This window comes from Engraulis encrasicolus, chromosome 23 (assembly GCF_034702125.1).
Source record: "Engraulis encrasicolus isolate BLACKSEA-1 chromosome 23, IST_EnEncr_1.0, whole genome shotgun sequence".
Classification (NCBI taxonomy): domain Eukaryota; kingdom Metazoa; phylum Chordata; class Actinopteri; order Clupeiformes; family Engraulidae; genus Engraulis; species Engraulis encrasicolus.
Window position 1 is genome coordinate 10,668,809 of NC_085879.1, and position 20,068 is coordinate 10,688,876.

General features: G+C 42.1%; 1 protein-coding gene across 1 annotated transcript; it reads right to left on the reverse strand.

The window, feature by feature from the left end:
- Positions 1-2,138: 2,138 nt before the first annotated feature.
- On the reverse strand, positions 2,139-9,824 carry LOC134439901 (organic cation/carnitine transporter 2-like). The gene is made up of 11 exons (XM_063189815.1): positions 9,465-9,824; positions 9,147-9,250; positions 7,758-7,909; positions 7,427-7,598; positions 5,549-5,690; positions 4,890-4,903; positions 3,304-3,384; positions 2,929-3,143; positions 2,603-2,785; positions 2,381-2,516; positions 2,139-2,282 (listed from the first exon to the last, which is right to left on the reverse strand). Exons 1-11 carry the CDS (start codon positions 9,822-9,824, stop codon positions 2,189-2,191), a joined length of 1,653 nt encoding a protein of 550 aa, XP_063045885.1. The 3' UTR covers positions 2,139-2,188.
- Positions 9,825-20,068: the final 10,244 nt, after the last annotated feature.

The following is a 20,068-nucleotide window of genomic DNA, read 5'->3' on the forward strand; positions in this document are numbered from 1 at the left end:
AATTTTGTGGTAAGGAATGGAGCCACCTGCTTTATATCAAACTGGCTTGCCAAACAAGTTAGCTAATTCATAAAATAAAATAATGTTTTTCATAAAAAGACAATACAAGAATAGAATGAAAAAGATAACATGGGAAGGAAATGGTGGAACAAAAAAAATTAAGAAAAAAGGTGTTCAACTTGTTCACAGAGAGGAACCTGAAAGAGCAGTCTATTTTTTTTTTAAATGGCCTATGGGCAGAGGACCTGCTGACACTATAAGGAGTTTAGCTGCAGAGGATGCAAGTATAACCTAACAACGGACTGAATTTAAAGCTCTTACTGTATAATTTTAAAAACATCACACTTACATGGAGGGTCCCTAAACACATCCCGAGTGTCCCGAGCTCTTCCGGTCATTCCACTGGTTGTTTTTTTCCACTAGAGAGTATGAAATCTTTTTATTGTAATCTCCCAAATGTCTTTTTGAAAATAAAATAAATTGACATATGAATGTTACACGGCAACTGGCAAGTAAGCTGTATTTCCACACATTTACTGAAGAAAAAATCGCAATGCATCACAATAATATGTGAATCACAATGTATGGTGATTGTATTGCATCTTGGCATGTGTATTGTGATGCACATCGAATTGTAATCCCATGGTCATTACCCACCACTAATATAAAATATTAAAATAGAATAGCAGAAGAAGCATAAAAAACAGCATTCTCTTTTCTCTTTCTCTTCTTCACACTTATTGATGGGATGATATGGGTGTTTCCCGTGAAGTTCGAGATGGTGCATGCATGTGGGAGTTGGACAACTTTTCATATAAATGAAGGCAGTAGGAATACTTAAAATGGATAGCGTGGTAAATATTAATGGAAGTGGAAAACTGACATATTTCTTGGTAATTAACACCGGAAAATATTGCATAATTTTTTTTTTTACATTTTCCCCTACCTTTTTAATCCATCTTTTGACCACAGGCATAATTGAACAAGAGTGGTGCATTATTTATCACAGCTCAGCTCACCACAGACAAAGTGTCACATTGGGGTTGCATTCCAATGACTTGATTGTAAAAGGCACTGAATGCTGGAAGCTGGGGCAAGCAGATGACATTAGCGGTGCAGAGGTGCTTTATAAAGTCACTGTCAGAGTGCACCTGTGTAGAAATCATTGTACTTTGGGCTCACTCAACCCCAAAAACTTCACACTTCTTGGAAATCCAGTACATGGTTTCACTGATTATGTTGTGAAATATCAACTGGGTGAAAGACTGAACTTAAGTCCAGTGGGATGGTCTAAATTTGGTCTAAATTGAATCATGAACCGTTTAAATCCCTAATATCTCCCAGTGCTGACATTAGCATGCACACCTGGAGGAAAATGGCTGTTTTGAGGCTCTTTGTTAATTAAAATCGACTTTGTCACCCATTTGTGTCCATACATGGTACATTGGATGGAGGCCACATTTGTTTATTGTGGAAGTTTTGAGTGCATATTAGTGTTTTGAGTGAAAGCTTTGTAACGGCTGCCTTGAAGGACATTGGAAGTGTTCCAGATGCAGTATTTAACATATATGATGTGCCGGAATAAAAATAGCACCACAAAGGAAATTTGAATTCCAATGTTTTGCTGTCAGTTATAGAGAACATACAGTATGTTCTGAATGTTTTTCCTTTGTCAAATTTAATTGAAAAGAGAGAAATACTCTGTAGTTAAATTGTACTAAGATCAAGGGATTCCCATGTGTCATTCTCATTGGAGAAAATGTATATTTCAATGTTTTGAATCTACACAAATAAAAACGTATTTTGGTTTGAAGGTCATCATAACAGGAATCAAACATTTGTGCTCTCTCTCTCACTTGGCCTTTTGAAGCCCTAAAATGTGTAATGCAGCCCAGGTCGTCAGATTCTGTAAGAGACCTGACCTCCTGGGCTGCATTCAGTGTGAACTTTCAGGAAGTCAATAGGGGGCGCTCCTATGAAAATATTCAAAGCCACATGCTCCTCGAAGTTGACACAAGCAGCCCAGGTTCAGTTCATGTCATCTTTTATAGAGTTCATAGAAGATGATCAAAATGCAAAAGGCAAAATGCAGTGTGTAAGGACCATTGGAATGTACACAAGGTCTACAGATACAAAACAGTTGGTGCTGAATGTGTAAAAAAGTCTCCAAATTTGGCAGCAGACAGCCTCATTGTATTGTGGATGTTTGTTCATCCCTCAAATGCTGCTGCACATCTTCATCCAGACCATTTGGTTCACTAAACCTCTTCTTGTGGCTACACCTGAAAAATAAATCAGAAAAACAACCTCTGGTGAAATAATCTATTAATAGCCTACCACAAATACAATGGCATGGCTTAAGCATTGTATCCCTACTCACCACTGAAGAGGTTTGACTTGGCTAATGACTTCTGGGAGTTTTTCACCTTTTGTCTCTGGTAACAACAGGCTCAGACAGCCAGAGAATAAAGACATTGTGCCCATCAGAATAAAAGGTAGCGTCTTGTTATATGTGCCTAAAAGAAAAAAAAAAAATATTATGTACATATGTATTGAGCAAAATAAATATGGAGGACATATTAGCCGTTTGTCAAGATATTACCAGTATGGGCAATGTACGGCGAGGCCGCACTGCCGACTCTGCCCGCCATGTCGCAAACGCCTAATCCCATATTGCGCACAACGGTGGGGAAGAATTCCATGGAACAGACATTGACGAATATGGAGGCCCCAGTCACAACCAATCTTCCTGTCATTGCCAAGGTGACCGTCAACCCACTGAGCTCTAGGACACATAAAGAAATGGACCACAAGATGTATTTAGGACCAAAATAACTTTTTTTGGTAAAAATCTTCATCATCCAGGCCAAAATAGAAAAAAATTGTGAATGGAGACAATGTGGTTTCCGTAAGCTTTATCATACAAACCTTCAGGCACAAGCTGTATAAGCAGCAGGAAAGCCCCTCCAAGGAGAAGAAAAGATGATAGAATGATGCGTCGAGGAGCATAACGCGCGGTGAGCCATATGAAAGTGAAACCAACATATTCTGTGGCAGCAGAAATGAGGCAGTTGCGATAAGGATCCCCATCCAGATTGGAGGTGTTAAAGGACAGGCCGTAGAATGTCAGGGTTATGGTTGTCCTGTAGAAATTTATTATTGTAAGACCAATTATGCAGATGCCATTGGACAAAATAAATACAATGACATTTAATTTTTATAAGACACAGCATAATACTGAATACACTGATGTACTGTAGCATTACACAAAACAAACTCTATGACACTTTATGAAAATCTTACCAGATGGTGATGTTTATGACTGTGATATTTTGCATATTTACAGTTTTTATGAGATCCAGCCAAGTGAACTTATCTTGACCACTGGATTCACACACAGTTTCCTGAAAAAGACAAAATAAAGACATAATAAAAAGACACTTGTATTCCTGCTTATCACAAGCAAAGACTGATATGGCGGAGCTGACCCAGTTTCTGGGGAACCTCTTAAAGGGGGATTCATACTTGTCGTGACTGGCGCTACCCTCCTTCATACTTCACTCGCGACCTCACTCGCGCCGTCACGTGACCCAAAATGACGTCACACGCCGTGGCGCGAGCTGCCGTGGCGCGACGTCGTGCACCCCACATTTTTTGTAACTTGCCGTGCGCCACCAGCGACCATGCAGGCAGACAAAGCAGGAGTTGCGAAGAGAGGCTACAACTACTGTAGGCTACTACAGAATGGATCCTGCATCATTTTGAGGATAATAAAATGTCCTAGAGAGTTATTTTATCTTCTCTCTTAAATGTTGTTCAGTGAAACAATTGTTTACTTTGTTCAGAAGCACGTTGTGTTCGGCGATCTATTTATAAATTCTGCCGCCAGAACAATGCTCTCACATGGTCTTGGAATGATCTGGCAATGTAGGCTACAACAAAAAATATATGTTTCAATGTGGTAAGTCACAAGTCAGACGTTCAGTAGCCCTACAGCAGCCGTGTTTGGCTTTCTATTTTATACATCCGTAGAACTCACGCTGCGAGTTGCGAAAGATACTGCCGTTTCTCTCATGAACAGCAGAGGGCACTTCCGACAATGCGAGCGAAAGCCTGTAAGGGCGCTTCTGAAGTATGAATAGTCTGGCGCAAGTGATGACGTCATTAATGGTTCTCGCGCCAAACGCGCCAAAGTGCGCACGTGAAGTATGCAGAGCCCTTTAGTGTGTGTGTGTGTGTGTGTGTGATTGTCCAATACACTTACCTGTACTTGACTGTGACGTGAGAAATTTTCTCCCTATCATACTCTGTAAATTGCCTGCTTTATGATCATTTTAACCCATTGTCTTCATGCACCTTATGTATGTTCTACCATGTTTTCCTTGAAATACTTATTTCACCTACTTCTACATCACTATACTATATCATACATGTATCTGCCAACACTCTTTCCAGGTCATGTTAAGCTTCTCTACCTCAACTGACAGAGTATGTTTTTTTTCACATTGTCTATCCCAACTCACAGAATGTTTTTTGTTGCACAATTACCTTTTTATTTTTACTTCAATTTTAATTTGTCCATGTGGGCATTTGTGTATTTGTGTATTTATGTAAGCTACTGGACACCCTGGGGATCAATAAAGTTACTCTACTCTACTCTACTCTACTCTACTCTACTCTACTCTACTCTACTCTACTAATTAAGAGCAACATTTTTATGCTACTTATATTGCAGAAAATAGAAGCGATGAAATATATTAAAATGCATGTTACAAAGTACTAAGTACTTAATTAATATGTTTAATGGCGGTATTACATGCCGGCTGTCTCAAAAAATGTGCTGAATACACAATTTGAATCGCATTACAGATATATTACTGCTTTATCACCACTTGTTCTCAAACTGACCCATTCTGGTCCAGGCACTGCCAACAACTTGAGTCACAAACAATGCTCGTGATTTTTTGTGTGCAATCACTTTCAATGGATGCAATCACTTTTAGTGACTGTTGCAAGTCTCATTGCGCTTCTTAATTCAGCCAATTCAGAGTAAACACCATATTTAACATTGGGGCTCTGAACAACTTAGAGCTGGTGCCAATCGGCTCTGACCAGGATCTGGAAATGGCATGGATCAACATTGATTTTATTGGATCTCATCTAAAAATAGCGTATTACCCAGTTCGGATAGTGGTGACAATGTGCCCAGCTTGCTTGCCACTCACACAACACAAAGTAGCAGTGTCTCAACAAGGTGTGTGGAGGCACCCTAAATCGCATCATATTATATAACAACAGGATTTATTTTTGAAAAACAATAGTTTGACACTGGTCTTCATTTATGATAATGAGGTATGATGGGTCAGCAACAGCCTCAGCAGTCACTCGGAAAGTCAGAATGCTCGTATTGATGCCGAGCTTGGCTATGTGGCACCTGCAGAGAGTAGGGTCTGAACTTCTAGCCTACTAATGACCCAGATTACCAAACAAAGAGAAACGAGACTGTACTAAATCATTCATTACGCAACTGGTTTCTAGTCCGAGTCACCTCAGTGATGGCCCTGTGTTCCAGCCGGAAGATGTTCTCTGGGGGAGTGATACCGTTCCTCTTGGCAGCAGCTCGAATGATGGCCTCGGCCTCCTGCAACCGGCCCTGAGTGATGAGCCAGCGGGGGGACTCTGGGATGAACCTGAGGGGATCGGAATCACATGCTTTCAGTATGGATTCTAAAACATACAATGATGGCCCTACCATGGCCTAATAGTAGAGCACTGGGCCGGCGACCCGGGTTCGATTCCTGCCCGGGTCATTTGTCAGTACTTCCCCGACTCTCTCTCTCCACTCATTTCCTGTCCCTCTCTCACGGTCATATCACTAATGATGGCACAAAAGCCCTAAAAATATATTGAATGCATACATTGGCAATGCACTAGGATTTATTATTGTAGCAGAGTGGACGTTTCAGGGTTTGTAGCGCCTACGCCAGGGGTAGACGTGAAAGTCTACCACCAATAATTACCTTACTCAAAAGAAAGGCAACACAGGTTCTTAGTACGGAGACAGAGACAGGGATCCCACAATTACAACAGTTTATTCTTATTTCAATTATTTGTATAAAATATAGGCATTATGAATAAATAGAACAGCATGTGCAAAACGAGCAGGGACAAGACTCACTCACATTCACATCAACAGTTAACTGACAGCACACTGAGCCGTTAAGAAGGCTGGCCAGAACCAATAGCGAACGCTGCCACTATTATCCCCAAACAAAAGAAATAAATAAGGGCAAACTAAGAGAAAACAGAAATGCACACAAATTACAAAACAAATGAAAGTCAAAGAAACACTGCAAACTATAGTTAAACAAACATGCAAAACACAGCAAAAAGGAAATATATATATAATTAAACACAGCACACGGATTAGTGCGTCGAGGTGTACACTGCGTGCAGCCACTGGAAGCTGCACCTGCTAATTTGGACGGTCAGAGCATGCAGACGCACAAACATTCACAGGGGGGCGGGGAAGGCTGAGTAACCAATACAGCCAACCCGCTGGCTTTAACAATTTGAGCAAACAGGTTGCAGTCACACGCACAGGGAATCAAACAAATGGAATAAAACAAAATCCTCTTCTGGCAAAACAGCAGATATATGGCACCACCGGGTCCTGGTCCTGCGGGAGTGTGAACTTATAACGCACGCATAGTTCACATAAGACAGCGTTGGCGATCCACCACATCACACAGGCTTCCCATTACCAGGCTACCTGGTCTCGATTACCTGTTCACTTCACAACGCTCTTCTCGCAATGTCACACACAGATTCACGACGACACGCCAAACACTAGGCCTACACATTCATGACCTCGGGCAACACCAGGGTCTGCCAACCCAAGCGGTCTGACAGGAAGACGCCAGCACAGGAAGAACGTTCTCCCCAGGTATATAACCTTAAGTCCGCCTACTTGCTGTCAATCAATTATCAGAATGTCACCAACGCAGGTGCGTCCTGCTACATTATGTTTTTTTAATGTCACTGTGAGATAAAGCCAAGATATCATCTCTGACCCTAGGCCTACTCATCCAGCTCACCATCGATTCATACTCTTACCATCAGAGAGAAGGCACCGCAGAATCCCATGCAATCCTCAAGCTTTAGGAACAGCACCTACCCACAAGCCATCCATCACTTAAATATGCACTAGCACTTTACAGTTACTCCACTACCTGGCCTTACCTAGGCTACCTATGGAACCTGTTACCTAACTATGGAATAATACTTTATCAAACATAGTGTGTGTGTGTGTGTGTGTGTGTGTGTGTGTGTGTGTGTGTGTGTGTGTGTGTGTGTGTGTGTGTGTGTGTGTGTGTGTGTGTGTGTGTTTGTGCGCGTGCATGCACTTGCGTGCTTAGAGACCTACCAAATGAAGGGGAGATATAGAAAGCCAATCAGTGACAGTCCTATCTGCAGTGTCCTCCAATCCCGAATGAGGTACGCAAAGAGTGGCAGGACAGCAAAGCCAGTGGAGTGGGCTAGGCCAATACCCAGAATCCCAAAAGTCTCACGTGCTGATTTAATGAGGAGCTCTGAGCCTAGCAGACAAAGGAAAAATATCAACAATTATAGTGGCCTGTATTGCCATATGTAAGGAAATAAATTATTTAACATCAAGGCTTATTAGACTGCATCACAGTTTGTGAATTTTCCTGAGTGTGTTCTGACACAGAGGTGTTTGAGCAATGCTGACATACCGAGTACAAAGCAACTGGACGCAGAGGCATACATTACTCCAAAAACAAAGTAAACCACACAGAACATTTCCCAGCTGATAGAGAAAGCCAGGAGTAAGCTGAGGAGAGTCTGCAGGGTCTTTGCAGAGAAGAAAGTGATCTTCCTGCCATACCTGGGAAGCGACATAAACAGAGGGTTTAATATGTTATGAATATGATTGGTGATCATTTCTGGAACGACCAATTTGAGACACAATTATTGGTGGGAGGATTTACGTCTGTTGCAGTCTCTAATGTTCCTTTGATTTTACCCAGTCACTCAGCGCTTGCTGATTAGTCGGTTGTTTGACAACAAGAATAATCTCTCCCATGTCATGTGAAGGGGAAGGCAAATTGACTGGAGCTAACGGGTGAGAAGGCCAGGCTACTCTGCTATCACTTCTAATTCACACCTTACCATGTGCATCTTTGTTCATACTATGGAGGGATGTGATCCATAGGCCCACCTCTGGTGATCCAGATATAGGCCTACTATAGGCACCCAGGCCAGTTGTGGCTTTTCTTGGGCACAGTTCCTAGTGCTGAACCAAAAAATTATGCTTTTTGAAAAAAGCTTTGCACACTCCTTTGGATTTTTTCTTCTTTTATTCATTCATTGGCATCATAACGTTTCAACCTTTTGGTCTTCCTCATATTCCGCAAGACCGCAAGGTCGAAACACCAATGTATGAGTAAAAAGAGAAAAATAACTTAAAGTTAAAGAAGACAAAGTTTGTGAACCTTTTTCAAAAAACCCATACATATCATGCCTGAACTGAAAGATGAAATGCATTCAAGCTACAAAGAGCTCTAAACTGAACTGATTTTAAACGCAAAGAACTGCTTTTGCAGCAATGTTCACAAGTCAGTGGGTACTAATCATTTTTTTTTAATTGTGATATAACAATCAGTTTTAGTTTGAAAGCTTACAGAAACAAAATATACAGGGCGGTAACTATAACTGATATTGGACTCATTCATATGCCAATATGAATATGTAATAACCAAAGATAGATGACAATAGAAGTTATCCTGAAGTAAATAAATTACAACTACTCATTGTTTTCCCCAGTGTAGTAGACTGGACATTAACTCAGTTAACAAATTAAAGGTTAACATACTACCAACAGGATAGTCTTCAGTAGTATGAGTGGATTTCTACTGCCTTTGTGTAGTATTTAAGTGGTAAACCCAGATGCCTATTTTATCCTTGGCGTGCTTTGTGACAATAGACATAAGAATTGCTTTGAAAAGGATTTTAAACCAAACTTGTTTTGATAAATGTGGCGTCGTCAACCCAAGAACGAGTTAGAATGTGTGTGCACATGAATGAAACCAGTGTATGGGTTAAAGTAAACATTGAGGCCTCACCTGTCTGAAAAAATGCCTGAACAAAAAGAACCAACCAGCATTCCGAAGAAGTACACAGTTAATGTGAAAGGAGCCTTCCATGCATCATCACACACCAGATTCCACTGTGGAAGATAACGTGGAAATCAGTTTTGCAGAACAGGCAAATAAGTGCACGAGCACATTCATTTAAAATCATAATGTGTTATATGTGGTTTTATTTATTGTGCCACCTGAAGATGACATACATAATATGATCAAATATATAATCTGCACCCATTTCACTTTTCACACATTTCTTACCCAGTACCAACATGGAAGTTAAGGTCATAGACTCACCTCAGTGACAATAGTGGACACATATCTGTCCTTGCTAAAAACCCAGCCATCCACACAGCCCTCTGTGTCATTGCTATAGACAGAGTCAGAGTCTTTCTGTTCAGTGTAGCGTCTGCAGCAACTCAGGATGGTCTCCCCTTTCAGCTCCTCAGTCGGGATGGACAGATTGTAGCCCAGTCCTCCATAGCTGCTGTTCAGGGATGGAACCCTACAGTGATGATGAGTAGTGTCTCCCACAAAGATCATTGAAAGAAACGTGGATCCATTGGGAAAGTAACTTAGACTTAAGACAATGAAAATCAGTCTCTGAAAATGACCCCATTCTCCTAAAAATGTGATGGCTTCCTCATAATCCTTCATCTTGACACACCAGTGAAGTAGAGGTAACTAGCAGCGTCCTCTGCAAGGATCCAAGAAACAGAAACAGAAAAAAGAGGTGGAGTTAGAGTTGGCTTGACAGTGGCAATCTTGATTTGTCTCTAAACAAAGCTGACCCTTTGATGGGCCCGTTGAGAGCAAGTTGAGTACAAAAGAAGATACCACATCCATATACATTTAAAAAAGTGAAGCAGATGAAGGTACTACCAGATCTCAGTAGAGCAGTCCAGCCTGGGCATAAACCGTAAGGTGAGATTCCTCAACAGTGCCATGAATGTAGGTACAGAACAGCCCATTTGCTCTAGTACTTCTTGGTTTCTTCGGGAGAATCCGGAGACAGATATTGTAAGCTACTTTCAGCTTGAGCAGGCGCTCCTTCCTGCATGTAACCCAGAGTGGAGCTGTGTAAAGATATGCCCCGGCCTGCCAAATGTGCCTGCTCTCCTGCTGTCCGGCTATAGTCCATGCCTTCCAGTTTTTTGTTTGCCCATTTCATCGTGTGGACGGATTTCCACCAAATGTTGTGTACTGACACCCTATAATAGGTAACCTGGTTCTCACGATGGTTGTTACCGTTTAACGAAGATGCACGAAGCACGAAGGGTCTGCGTGAGAGCCAGGCTATATAATAGGCACATTAAAAGGTTGATTTTTGGATACGTTTAAGATGCCTTTTTACACTCTACACTTTTGAAAGGGCAGACTGATTTGCATTGCGTCTCCAACTTTGAAGAGGGACACAGGGGCAACAGAAATGACGCTTTGGTGTGGAGTTCCACCCATTTTTATTCATGATCTGTGTGTGTGTGCGTGTGTGTGTGTGTGTGTGTGTGTGTGTGTGTGTGTGTGTGTGTGTGTGTGTGTGTGTGTGTGTGTGTGTGTGTGTGTGTGTGTGTGTGTGTGTGTGTGTGTATGTGTGTGTGTGTGTGCTATTCTCAGACTATGTCTACTTGCAAGATATCCCCACTCCACCATTGATTAAGGGTAAAAAACTATTTTCTCATCCCATCCCATCAGTGGTCAACAGTGTTGATGCAAGGCTCCGTAGAGTCTGGTAAGTTGATAGGCAGGATAAAGAATTTTGCATATCTCTGGGTTGCCAATTAACTTGAACTGAAGGTTTTAAGGTCCATTTGGTCCATTGTCTTACTTCTCAAGAAAGAGTGAAGGCCCCTGTGTACCTTTGGCCTTTGTAAAGCTATGTGTCGAACACCCACTGTGCAGGCAGTCTCATGTTGACTTGATCCACACTTTCAAGTCAGTATATTGAAGTGGCAATATAAATAATTATTATAAGGCAGTGGTCCACAAACATATTTCCACTGTGAAAAAAATATTTTTAAATTAATATGAAATGTAGTAAATGTGAAACCATAACATTTGAAAATTGGTAACCATCCATATATGGGATTATGTCAACTGTTAAACTGGTTTTCCATTTTCATGCAAAGTCCCTCCCTTCTCTCTGCAAACTCCCTGCAGTACCTTTGAGTTGTGCATACAGTGAATTGTGCATACAGTGCATAGTAGTTTACTGTAGTTTACTGGTGAATGTTGATAGACGCACAGTAAAGACATGGCAAGAACATCTTATCAATGGGAACAACTCATTTACGGCCTGCATTATGTTGCCCCTACCGCTATTGTTGATTGGATACCGTGTGACACATATCTTCGGAACTGCACCAAATGCGAAAAAAGTGGTATGGGTGTGTAGAGTGATGTGTGTAGGCTAATCCAGAATTAAGGCCCCGCATGCAAAAAAAGTTATTCCCCTTTAACTGGTTTTGACGGAACATAAAAGCTATACCCTTGTGTGCCACTTACTGATGGTAGTGATCCAAGTGCAACATAATGACATAACAACCCCACATCTCCAGAAGTGTTTTATCTCATCAAGAAGTTATCTCATCAAGAAAGCATTCAGGGATTTAGAGATCTGTAAATCATTACTGATACAAACATCAGAAAAACACATGGGATGTTTAATTTGAAGTTATCAAATTAATATTTGATCACCATTGATATTCCCTTTACTCATTTGCTTGTTTTTGCTATTGAAATCCAGTTAAAAAAAGTTTTCATTTGACATGACTTGCATAGTTCAAATTAGAGATGTAGAGGATCCAAGATCCGGTTCCGGATCCGGCAGGATAATAGGGTTTTTCAGACTATCCGGATCCGGCAGGATCTTAAGCAGTGGATCCGGTATCCAGCAGTTACCTAAAAATCAGGATCTGGGGCATCTCTACTTTTTACGTAGCCTAGGCTTTTCAGTCAGTCTTTCACAACCCCAATCGCTGCATGGAGTGAAAGCCCTTTGGAAGCGGCCGTTGAAGGCAGTGTGGCAGTAAGCCAATGAGTCTTAAAAATAGTTTGCGCCAACGTAATAAAAAGGGCCCAACGTGTGCGAGTTGGCTATGTGTTTCAACCCTTTCGTAGGATCCGGTATCCGGTTCCGGATCCGACAGGATCTTAAGCAGTGGATCAGGTGTCCGGCAGGATCCTAAAAATCAGGATCCGGTGCATCTCTTCAAATACATGCAAATGAAAACATTTTAATCAGTAATGCATTTACTTCCTGGTACAGAAAAGTGTAACTCAGGTGAGCTGTAGTTGAATTTAATATTTTGTGCTGTAGAAAGATAGAAACACATTTACCAAGTCTTCTTTTTTGAAACTGAGGTATTTGAAGACATAATGTTCTGAGTATCAGACTTGATTTTATAGTTATACCACTTGTTGGCAGACATACAAAGTACTTTGGTTGTTTTAAGGGTGGATATTGATAGTGACTTTCTAATGCCCTACAGAAAAAATGAGAAGGAAAACACCAAGACCAATATTGAAAGACGAAGCTGTGGGGCATCGTGTACCCGAGAGGAGTAAGAGGAGGGCAACCTCTCTGTAATATTGCACAGGCATGGAATTCAGAGTTGTACGTGGAAGATTTGCTACTTGCTTCAATGAAGATTGAAGCAATGCCCAGAAGTGGCTTTCTTTCCATAGACTAACACAAAAGCACTACATAACAAGCCAATATTACAGTAAGAGCTACATTGAGCAACATTTCAGAGTGTACTAGCATTCAGCTTATTCCCATCTATCCCTATAGATGGATCTTGCAGGTTGTGATATCTCAATCTGTTGCAATAGTGGTCCAGCTTAGATTGCCGGTAGTCTGATCAGCAGTAAACCACACAAAATGTCTTTTGCCCCATTCATCATATCCTTTGCCCCACTTCTGGCATTAGTCTGCGTAAGCTTTGGGCAGGCTGAAGAAGATAGAGATGTCACATATCACATGAGAGGATGCCTCACATGATTAGAAGCACTGGAAGTGGGTGTAACGTGTTGGTGCTTCATTGGTTGCTTCATGATGGATCTGCTGTGATTTAGACATTAATCCGTTTAAAATCAGATAAGCAGCCCTCTTCAATTATGAGGGAAGAATTTTGTCTATTGATTGCTCATATGTGTGCTTTTATTTCTGTTTTCTCTCTGCCTCTCTCTTTCTTTGTGTGTGTGTGTGTGTGTGTGTGTGTGTGTGTGTGTGTGTGTGTGTGTGTGTGTGTGTTTGCTGTACATGGATCTGTTTGTCCGTGTTCACAGTGGCCATATCTGACATCTAAGAATCAACTTTAGAGTCATTGGTGCATGTGACTGGTTTCGTTTCAGCAGTGTCCTCGCTGTCACCAAGGTAGCTGCAGGGAAGCTATTTGTTTTGGTTTTGTATTCCTTCTTTCTTTTTCTAGTTTCCTTTCTTCTGCTTGCCTGTGCTCAAGTTTTTGTTTGTCCTTCAGACGTCAGTGAATTTTGAGTTCTTGGTGCAGTTCACTCGCTCACGTTTCGTTGCAGCAGTGTCCTTACCGGATAGCTGCTTTGGCAGTTTGGTCTTTGTTTCTTTCTTTGTTTCGTTCTTTGTTTCTTTCTCTCTTTCTCTCTTTCTTTCTTTCTTTCTTTCTTTCTTTCTTTCTTTCTTTCTTTCTTTCTTTCTTTCTTTCTTTCTTTCTTTCTTCTTTCTTTCTTTTCCTTCAGCGTCCTCATGGTCTTATAGGTGGCTGTTTTTTGGGAATGCTGTCTGGGGTCTGCAGAAGTCTAGCTGCTGATTCCCCCTCTTCTCACTCGCAGTACACAGCTGCAGAGTTGTAACCTCGCGGCCTGCTGGAATCTGCATGGTGGAGGCAGAACAACAGATCACTGATGGAACTCAACATACAGTACAGTGAACCTCAGAGGAATAGATGAGTAGTGTCATCCCTGCGGTCCCTACCGGAGGGGTTTTGCTATTCGTTTTGAAATCACAATAATTCCTAGCTGCAAAGAACTTTTTGCAAGTCACGTGTTTTTATTGATCTGCAAGGAGAGAATTAAAACACTTCCCTGGTTTGCAGTGGGCCATTGTGTAGTGTGATCTCTAGTTTCAGTTCATTGAAAGTCAAGTATTGGAATATCTTTCAGCCTGCCAGAAACCTGAGTTTGTGTGTGTGCTTTTGCTACTCTCTCTCTCTCTCTCTCTCTCTCTCTCTCTCTCTCTGTCTCTCTCTCTCTCTTGCGCGCGTGCTCTCTCTCTTTCTCTCTCTCTCTCTCTGTCTCTAGACTAGTGATGGGTTGGGTAGGGAGACGTGTGGACTGACAGTCTGAAAGAGAATTCTGTTAAGGGTGGCCTCTTAGCAGCTAAGACTTAGCTGTTCATGGTCTCAATGTCAAGCCATTTATTCCCACCATTTCACATTGGTCTTTAGCATTTTAATCATATTCCCGTTATCTCTCCCTCAGCTCCACATGTTCAGAAAGGCAAACATGCCTCAAAGAAACATCTTTTGTCTTCAGAAGGGACAACATGCCCTCAATTCTGGGTCTAATGCTTGAGCTGATTTTGATTTTGACTAACTATTCAAAATCAATTACATTAATTCTCTTCTTAAGCTTGAGTTGATTGGCATGGGTTGGTTTAAATGTTAGCAATGCCTTTGACCATTCCATCAGCATGAAATGACATTGCAGTCATGCTGTGTATAAAAATGAGATTCTGAATACTGATACGCTCCATCAATAAAGCATGTTTGGTCAAAATCTGGATTATAGATTCAAATGCACCCTACTCTAAGGAGTAGGCTACCCAATGGAGTTGTCTATGGAGTTCTTTTCACAGCACTCCATAGGCTATTTCGTCTATTCCCAAATAGCTGCAATTTTTGAAATACGTAACCCTTGACTTTTGTCTTCTGACTTACTATTTCGAGAGACAGACACTGTGTGTGATCACAACTGCAGGGGAAAAAGAAAGAGCACCCCAGTCTGACATGAAGTCACTGCTTTTATGTGGAGAGTCAGATGAGTGTTTGCTCATGTGGAAAACGCAGATGCGTTTTTGTCAAAGGCACTCAGCGTCTTTCAAATCCACTGAGTTTTGTAGGCCTTTGAAGCCTTCCCACTTGACGTCTGTGGGATCTCTATGAGTTTATGAAAGGTCATGTGGAGAGTTATTCCTCTGAATTATGAATTTTATTAAAGGATATGTTCATCTTCATCTTTGACTATTTGCCTTTTGCTTCTAGGGGCCTTTTTATGTGTAATTTTCATCAGCTGTGGCAGTTTGGGTTGTTTTTTTCCCAGCCAATCTTTCAAACATCTGCTTTATGAGCTATTTCTTTCTTTCTTTCTTTCTTTCTTTCTTTCTTTCTTTCTTTCTTTCTTTCTTTCTTTCTTTCTTTCTTTCTTTCTTTTCTTTTCTTGCTGCAGTGTCTTTCTGCTTTCCTACTAACTCTGTCCATTTCCCTGCTGCTTCTAACAGTGGTGAGTCTGAGTTCTAACAGTATAATGGTGAGTCTGAGTTCTAACAGTGTAGGGGTGAGTCTGGGCCTCCATGTTCTCTGCCTGTCAGCAGCGATGGCCTCATACTTGACCTGCTCGACCCCATGCTGTCAGCCAATACGGGTTCCTACACACACACTCCGTCTGGTGGGTCAGTGGTCATGAGTGGAAGCCTCAGAACAACCGTGCTGGTCTTGATGGGTTGTCATTCTCACGTCATCTTGACTCCAACCAAACCACACATGCACAAAGTTCACCATTCTTCCCACCCACCTTTTCTCGATTTGGCCGTGAGAAAATTCTCCATGTCACATGCTATTCTGAGCAGAACCAGTGATGGACGAGCCATGTTTTCCTTATCATAGTATATTCACAATATCACCTTGCTGTAACCTGTGCTTGAATGGGAATTAAATGGAAGTATGCTGCCTGACTATTCCTTTCAACCATTCTCTTAAGCAGTTTTTTTTACAATCCTAACTAGTAATTTACAATATCACCTAACAATAGACGAGTGAACATATAAAGCACAATTATTCAGAGTAATTCCTTCATCATTTCTATTCCAACACCTCTCTCTCTCTCTCCAGCATCTCAGCATGATATGACATTTTTCCATAGTGAATTAATATCACTTAGCCTATTACATTTGGTTGTTGTATTTTGGGTGTTGTATTTTGTTTGGGTATTGTATTTTGATGTGAAGCCTGGGGAACAGTTTGCTGATAGCCTACCATCTGCCTTTATGGTATACGACAGAGCAATATTTAATACCTACAGTCAGATTATCATTATTTGTTGAAATTAATTATTATAAGTTTTATTTTATAAATTATTGTCACTTTATTCGTTTTACATGTTGAATTAATGTAGGTAAGTGTATAAGAGGAAAAAAACTAGTAATTAAAAAATACTTTAGTATTTTAGAAAATTCGTGGGCCAAATTCTGTGATACGAACTGAATTGTCGGTTGTATCGTTATAGCGTTAATACACAGACGGACTTGGCTCAAATGGAGCGCAAACATACACACACACAAACACCATGTGTGTTGTGTAGCGAGAGCAGACTCCATGCTGTCAGCCCGGCTGGTAGCCACTCCGGTGTGGACAGCATACTAAGTGAGGCCTCCTGGGCCACTCACACTGCTGTATCACTCACCTCCCCTGGTGGAGAGAGAGAGAGAGAGAGAGAGAGAGAGAGAGAGAGGGGGGGTGGGCAATAGATAATGAGAAGAAGAGATAGAGAAAAAGAGAGAGCAGAAAGGCAGAATAGCAATAACGTGAATGGGATGAATAGATATAGAAAAAGAAATTGGAGAGAGAGAGAGAGAGAGAGAGAGAGAGAGAGAGAGAGAGAGAGAGAGAGAGAGAGAGAGAGAGAGAGAGAGAGGAGAGAGAGAGAGAGAGAGAGAGAGAGAGAGAGAGAGAGAGAGAGAGAGAGAGAGAGAGAGAAAGAGAGAGAGTCCAAGGCTTTAGGGCTTGAGTCATGCTAACAGTATTAGACTTTGCATGTCTGACTTAATCACCTGATGAGCCTGAGGGGCAAAGGCAGGAGCACAGAGACATGGGGACTGTTTAAAATGGACCCGATAAGCCACCACACACACAGAGAGACATGGGGACTGTTTAAAATGGACCAGATAAGCCACCACGCACGCTCGCACGTTCGCACGCACGCACGCACGCACACCCGCACGCACGCACGCATGCACGCACGCACGCACGCACGCACGCACGCATGCACGCATGCACGCACGCACACAACCTGCCGTACCATGGGGTGAGATTATGAAAGCAAGGGGGTTTGGGGGTTTGGAGAGGAGGAGGAAGAGAGCACAGGATATGAAGGAGAGGAAATGAGAACGAGAGAGAGGAAGATGAAGCAAGTGATGCCGTGGGGAATGGGCACTGAGACCCATTTTTTTGTTCTTTCTTTCTTTTCCTTTTTCTATTTTTGTTCATTGTCAGACTGTTTGTGAAGAAGAATGGGTGTGGGGTGGGAGGGCATGGGGGTGGATTTTGAGGGGGAAGGGGCATGACGCTGGAGAGGTGGAGAGATGAGGTAGCACTGAGGTGAAAAGAGAAATGGAGAGTAATATCATCAGCTCATTTGACCTCCCAGCCTCCTGCCAGAAAAAGAACGAAAAAGAAGAAAACAGCACACAAAAAATGCGAATGGCTGAAATGAGAGTCTTCGTTTATTCTCTTTCTGTCTTCCAGCAGGCCCTTCCCCTTTTTGTTATTCTCTCTCTCTCTCTCTCTCTTTCTCTCTCTCTCTCTCTCTCTCTCTCTCTCTCTCTCTCTCTCTCTCTCTCTCTCTCTCTCTCTCTCTCTCTCTCTCCTGTAATGGATTCTTCCAGGTAAAGTTTATAAGCAGTGTGCAGCCCAGGGGAGAGATCAGGCCTGTAATTGAACGAGCTGCCCCGAGGCCACAGGTCCAGGCTACAGACCCCCCCGCCCACACACACACACACCTGCCTCTTTCCACCTCCATTTCCCTTTTTACGACCACATCCCGATGCTTTACACAGCCTGTGTGTGTGTGTGTGTGTGTGTGTGTGTGTGTGTGTGTGTGTGTGTGTGTGTGTGTGTGTGTGTGTGTGTGTGTGTGTGTGTGTGTGTGTGTGTGTGTGTGTGTGTGTGTGTGTGTGTGTGTGTGTGTGTGTGTGTGTGTGTGTGTGTGTGTACAGGAGGGTTATATGCTTTTGCTGATTGAGGGGGCGGGTGGTCTGTGCTTCTGGGGCAGCAACTCTGCTGGAGCGTGGAAGGAAAGTCAGGGGAGACTGGAGGGAGAGGTGGCGGTGGGGGTCTGAGACAGATTGGAGTCTTCAGTGGGAAGTGATAATTATAAAAGTCTTCATTAACGAGACTCCTCTCCTCTCCTCTCCTCTCCTCTCCTCTCCTCTCCTCTCCTCTCCTCTCCTCTCCTCTCCTCTCCTCTCCTCTCCTCTCCTCTCCTCTACATCTCCAGAGATGAGTTAAGCCAATGAGCCAGAAGCCAGACGCCATCTCTTTGGTGCAGAAGGGGATGGTTTTGGTGATCAATCTCATTTTCCTTTACATTAGCTTTTAAAAGTGCCTGCCGCACACGCAGCCAAGCAGTTCCTAGTCATTAACAACCAACCTGTCTGAATCCTACTGTGATTAGTATGTATGGAGAGATGCACTAACGCTTGGTCCCTGTGGTGTAGCTTTGTAAAATGGTGCTATTACCTTGCTTTAACTCTATTATTACACTGAGGAATACCAAACTTTCAAACTATGTGATTTTTTATTTTTTACTAAAATCCAAAAGGAATGTAATGCTAAATGTTACAGTGGAAATGGGATGCTTTTGCCCATTGTGGCCCCTCACTTTTGACATCAAAATTCATCAATGCAGTATATTGCATTACATTACTCTGCTAAGAGTGTAAGGTGATACGTTTACGAGCTGTTACGGTTATTAGTCGAGTACATGCAGCCAAGCCGTTCTTAGCTATTAACAACCCACCTGTCTGAATGTCCCTTCAAATATTCACAGCCCCTCTGGAGTGGCACTATTATGGTGTTATTACTCTTTTATTACACCAAGGAATGGCAAACTTTCAGAGTAGCTGACGATCTTATTTCCTAACTACATTACAGTGCATTATGGAAATCATTTTTGGGTACACGCACACGCACACTCACAGGAAGAAAAAAAAACGCACTCACACTCACAGGAAAACATACACACACACGCGCACACACAAACACGCACACACACAAACACGCACGCCTTGGGTCAAAGACGACCAACATGAAATTGTCCTTCAGTGCTAACGGATATTTTTGCTTACTGTAACTGTGAAAAACATATTACATTTTTTTTGAAAAGTGAATGCATGAAAGCCAAGCCAAAAAAAATATTTAAAAAATTCTTTTTTTTGCATTGACAGTAAGCAAAAGTATCCGTTACACTGAAGGACAATTTCATGTTGGACGTCTTTGTGCACACACGCACGCACGCACGCACGCACGGACGCACGCACGCACGCACGCACGCACGCACGCATGCACGCACGCATGCACGCACGCACGCACGCACGCACGGTCCGCCAGGCATTGAGAGAGATAATGAAGCCTGTGGCAACATTTTTATATATCTATTATGAGCTATTTTGACCACAGCAGCCAAAATAAATATTCAAATCTGACTCATAGAGGTCTGCTGTTCCACCAGGCCAAAATCATCAAACCATCAAACCATATTTTTTCTCTTGTGTGTGTTTCTTCTCATTTGAAATTTCAACATATGCCTTTGGAAACCACAAAACATAGAAACATGTGGCTTCTTTGTGTCAGTTGTGGGAATGTGGTTTTCTCTGCTGTGGATGAGGGGGAGAATGATAATATAGGCGTTGGTGCAGCTAACAGGCTCAGTGA